Raw genomic sequence first — 3,530 nt, 5'->3', positions numbered from 1 at the left:
ATGAGAGCACAGCTAATAACTAATGAAGATCACTTTTACATTAAGGAGGAGCTGCTTGATGTTAGCAGGCTAAAGAGCACCACGACGGGTGAGGATGTTTTTGAAGCTGTGCCAGATGCAGTTGGCATGATGGGACTTAAATGGGACGAGCTGTGTGGAGGTACGACGGATGGAGCTCCAGCTGGGACAGGAGAGTGGAAAGGAATCTACGGTGTCCGCCGAGGAGCAAGAAAGTGGAGGTAACAGACTACTTCAAGCTTCCCTCTCTGATGCTGATATTGGTGTTGTTGTTCAGTTATCAAGCAGAATTTACCTCCATTTGATTGATTTTGCCAACTTTAATCCACTAGAGGTGAGGAGATATACATCACCTGTAGTGGATTAAAGTTAGCAGTATAGCTCACTTCTAGTGAGTGGCCCAGCCCTTTGGATGTTTTTCTGTATGTGGCCCTCAGTGAAAAAAGTTTGGACACCCCTGGTTTAAGATGAACAAACTGTGAGCAATAAATTGCACAAAAATGCCGGATGTAGCAAAAACGATACAAATTAAGACTTTTTAAACTTTTTAAATTTATTTATTTTTTTTGTAATTTGTCAGAAGGTTCAATAAACGCTGTTGACGGGGGCTGAATTCCATTTAGCTGACCCAGTTGCAGGGCTCTAGTATTGTGCATGGTCACACACATGCGCTGGGAAACTTAATGGAATGGAGCCATTGTTGATGTTATGTGCTTTTCCTGCTGTGACAAGTCAGAATGCCTGACAGACCTAAAAAGGTCTACCGCCCCGAGACTTTAACCTCAATAACATTAACACACTGAACATTTATTAGCCGTGATGCAATCTATTTCGATGCATTGCTCAATATTAGGAAGGTTAACGGGGGATTAAAATAAGCAAAACACATGGCAGCCTGAGGATGGGGTGGTTTAATGCAGCGACTGATATTCTTTTCACTTTATATTTAGTCCGTGAGTTATGCGCAGAGTCGCAGATGACTCATTAAACACATGTGTGGCTCTTGCAGATACGCTTCGAACATGTGCAGGCGTCACGTGTTGATCATTCTTCGGGAACCGAACGAGCAGCTGTCAGTGGGCCAGTGGGCTTCGTAATGTGACCTCCGTGACGCCGCAGTCACTGCACGTCTTCAGCCATACGCTCACGGGGATCTCTGCATATCTCACACCTATTCATTTTGTCGTACTGTGTTCAGTGGCATTCAGATCATTTGCTGCAGTAAAAGTACCAGTGCAACTACGTAAAAAATACTCTAGAACAAGTGAAAGGCTTGGATTTCAAACTCAAATACAAGAATAACACAACAAAATGCACCGCTTTGGAAAGTAGCTATAAGCAATATGTGTAGTAAATGGAATAAAACGGTCATTATCATGTTAAACATGTTGAAAATTCTTATATTTGACTCATTTCCTTCCCAAAGTCTTGTGTTTTATCACATTAGTTGCAGAGTCATGATCTTTCCAGCACCTAGAGAGTTTCTCCTCCACGCGGTCCAAGAAGGCGCTGTACGCTCCTCTTCTTCGTCGGTGTCTCTGCAAAACAGGCACTCAGTGTCAGTTTCAAAATACATTCTCAACTCCAAGCTGTCTAAACAGCTGTAAATTATAAATATCGCTCTTTCTGTCGTACTGAAAATAGCTTCAGCAAAGCGTAAATTAAACATGATGCCTCTTTCGCTTTGCCTGTAATTTAAACAAAGCCCCAGAAACCACATGGTTTGTTGGCTGGAGTTATTATTACTGCGTGTGGATCTTTGTTCTCTTCACATACAAACGTACACGTGTGCTACACTTTAAAAAGTTTTAACACCTCTGACAACGTTGCACTCCGACGACGAGAAGTATTCAGATCATTCCCTTCAGCACAAAGTAGCGACAGCGCGTCACAAAAGTCCTGCATTCAAAATTCTATTAAAACTATATGTCTGTTAGCAGCACAATGGGTTTAAAGTCTCAAAAGTAAAAGTCCTCACTGGTAATCTGACAAATGTAGTGGAGTAAAGACCACAATATCTCCCTCTGAAATGTAATGGAGTAGAAGTAAAAACAAAAACATAGTACAAAATGGAAATACTAAGCAGTTTATGGAGAAGCGACAGCACATCAGCACTGACGGTGTAGGAAGCTGATTCTGGAGGCCAGAGCAGCCGAGGGAGGGTGAGCCTCGCGTCCCATCTGGGCTCTGTGCGTTTGTAGGTGTCCATCCTCGTCCTTGTATCCCTTGGCCGAAAGTCTGACTCGCATCCAGTGGTCCGAACTGGAAAAGAAAATATATTCACTTCACTTGGTGCTCGCAGTGGTGTTTGGTTTGTGGCTGAACAAGGCTCCCGCTGCTCCCCGTGAACGAGCCTCACTCAGGCCTTCTTTTCAATGCGCACGCTGACACAACACGCATTTGTTTTAATAAATGTCGCAGTTTCAACACAAAAAAGATCACGTGAATCCACCTACTAGTGTCCAGGTGCTTTAGTTTTGAGCTCAGCTTGCCAGGATCTCTCTCATGTGTTGTGACCATGTGTGGAAGGTCCTCGTCAAGCTGAAATCAGAGGTGCAAAGTGAAAGGTTCAGTGTTTTACTTCTGTCTTTGTCGCCATCTTGCGGTCAAATCAAACACTCACAGCCCACGGAGAGGCGTGCTGTGCTCTGATGGCACGGTGAGTGTGACCCTACTGTCTCTTGTTCTCACTCTGCATGGTCATCGCCGCTGCGCTGAAGATACACAGTAGAAGGCATAAAGCATATCTGGTGTTTGCAGACACTTACCGGTCTGAAGTCGTGTGGCTTGGGGTTCCTGTAAGGCCCAGACGGGTGCTTCCCAGCCTTCACAAACATCAGCTCACATTCCAGAGCATCAGGAGGCCTGTAGCACGTGACGAACTTTGCAGGGCCCTCTTTGTGGTAACTTTCATGTAAAACCTTTGTTAAAAAGGTTCCAGTCGTCCACTTTGTCCCCCCAGGCTGAGGTCCAGCCGGATTTGAATGTGTCTTTCTTTCTTTCTCTCGAGGAAGCGACAGAGATCTGTACAGCTTCACGGAGAAATCCGGTGGCGCGATGCTCCACATGTCGCCGCCGCTCTCAGTCTCGGGGAGTGTGAACCATTTGCTTCTTGCAAAAGAGAGATGTTGGTCTGCAGAGAATCGGGTTTTGTCTTCGAAGCGGACTGACGACAGTGGATGGAACAAACTGCGGGGGGCCATCCTGAGGAGCCCGGTCACCTCAGAGACTTCCAAGTTTAAATCCAAAAGAGGGTCGAGGTTGAAGTTGTGCTGCTCGTTCTTATGTGTGGAGCACAGTGGCAGCCCTAAGGAGAGGAAGGGGTTAATTATAGACAGCACATAAGAAGTGCTGCTTGGTTACCAGAGCCTTTAGTTTGTTCACAGAAAGAATAAGTTCAGCGGGCTGAGCTCAACAAAAACAGAAACTTAGCAACAGCGCTCACAAAATGCCCCGTGAATAGAAGAGACAACGGCAATGAACTCTTCCTGCTGTACGAAAACATTCAAAGA

General features: G+C 45.2%; 1 protein-coding gene across 1 annotated transcript; it reads right to left on the bottom strand.

Annotated features, from left to right (window-relative positions):
* Nucleotides 1–1,427: 1,427 nt before the first annotated feature.
* c8h7orf78 (chromosome 8 C7orf78 homolog) lies at nucleotides 1,428–3,221 on the bottom strand. The gene is made up of 4 exons (XM_070834904.1): nucleotides 2,787–3,221; nucleotides 2,475–2,559; nucleotides 2,138–2,280; nucleotides 1,428–1,556 (listed from the first exon to the last, which is right to left on the bottom strand). Exons 1-4 carry the CDS (start codon nucleotides 3,219–3,221, stop codon nucleotides 1,428–1,430), a joined length of 792 nt encoding a protein of 263 aa, XP_070691005.1.
* Nucleotides 3,222–3,530: the final 309 nt, after the last annotated feature.

This window comes from Pempheris klunzingeri, chromosome 8 (assembly GCF_042242105.1).
Source record: "Pempheris klunzingeri isolate RE-2024b chromosome 8, fPemKlu1.hap1, whole genome shotgun sequence".
NCBI lineage: Eukaryota > Metazoa > Chordata > Actinopteri > Acropomatiformes > Pempheridae > Pempheris > Pempheris klunzingeri.
Note: the sequence above shows the minus strand (reverse complement) of the source record. Positions and strands in the feature narration are given on the sequence as shown.

Coding starts and splice junctions, on each gene's coding strand:
- c8h7orf78 (XM_070834904.1), bottom strand. CDS start 3,221: ATGGCCCCCCGCAGTTTGTTCCATCCACTGTCGTCAGTCCGCTTCGAA. Junction 2,560..2,786: donor AGCCACACGACTTCAGACCG/GTAAGTGTCTGC, acceptor CTCTGATTTCAG/CTTGACGAGGACCTTCCACA. Junction 2,281..2,474: donor ACTAAAGCACCTGGACACTA/GTAGGTGGATTC, acceptor TTTCTTTTCCAG/TTCGGACCACTGGATGCGAG.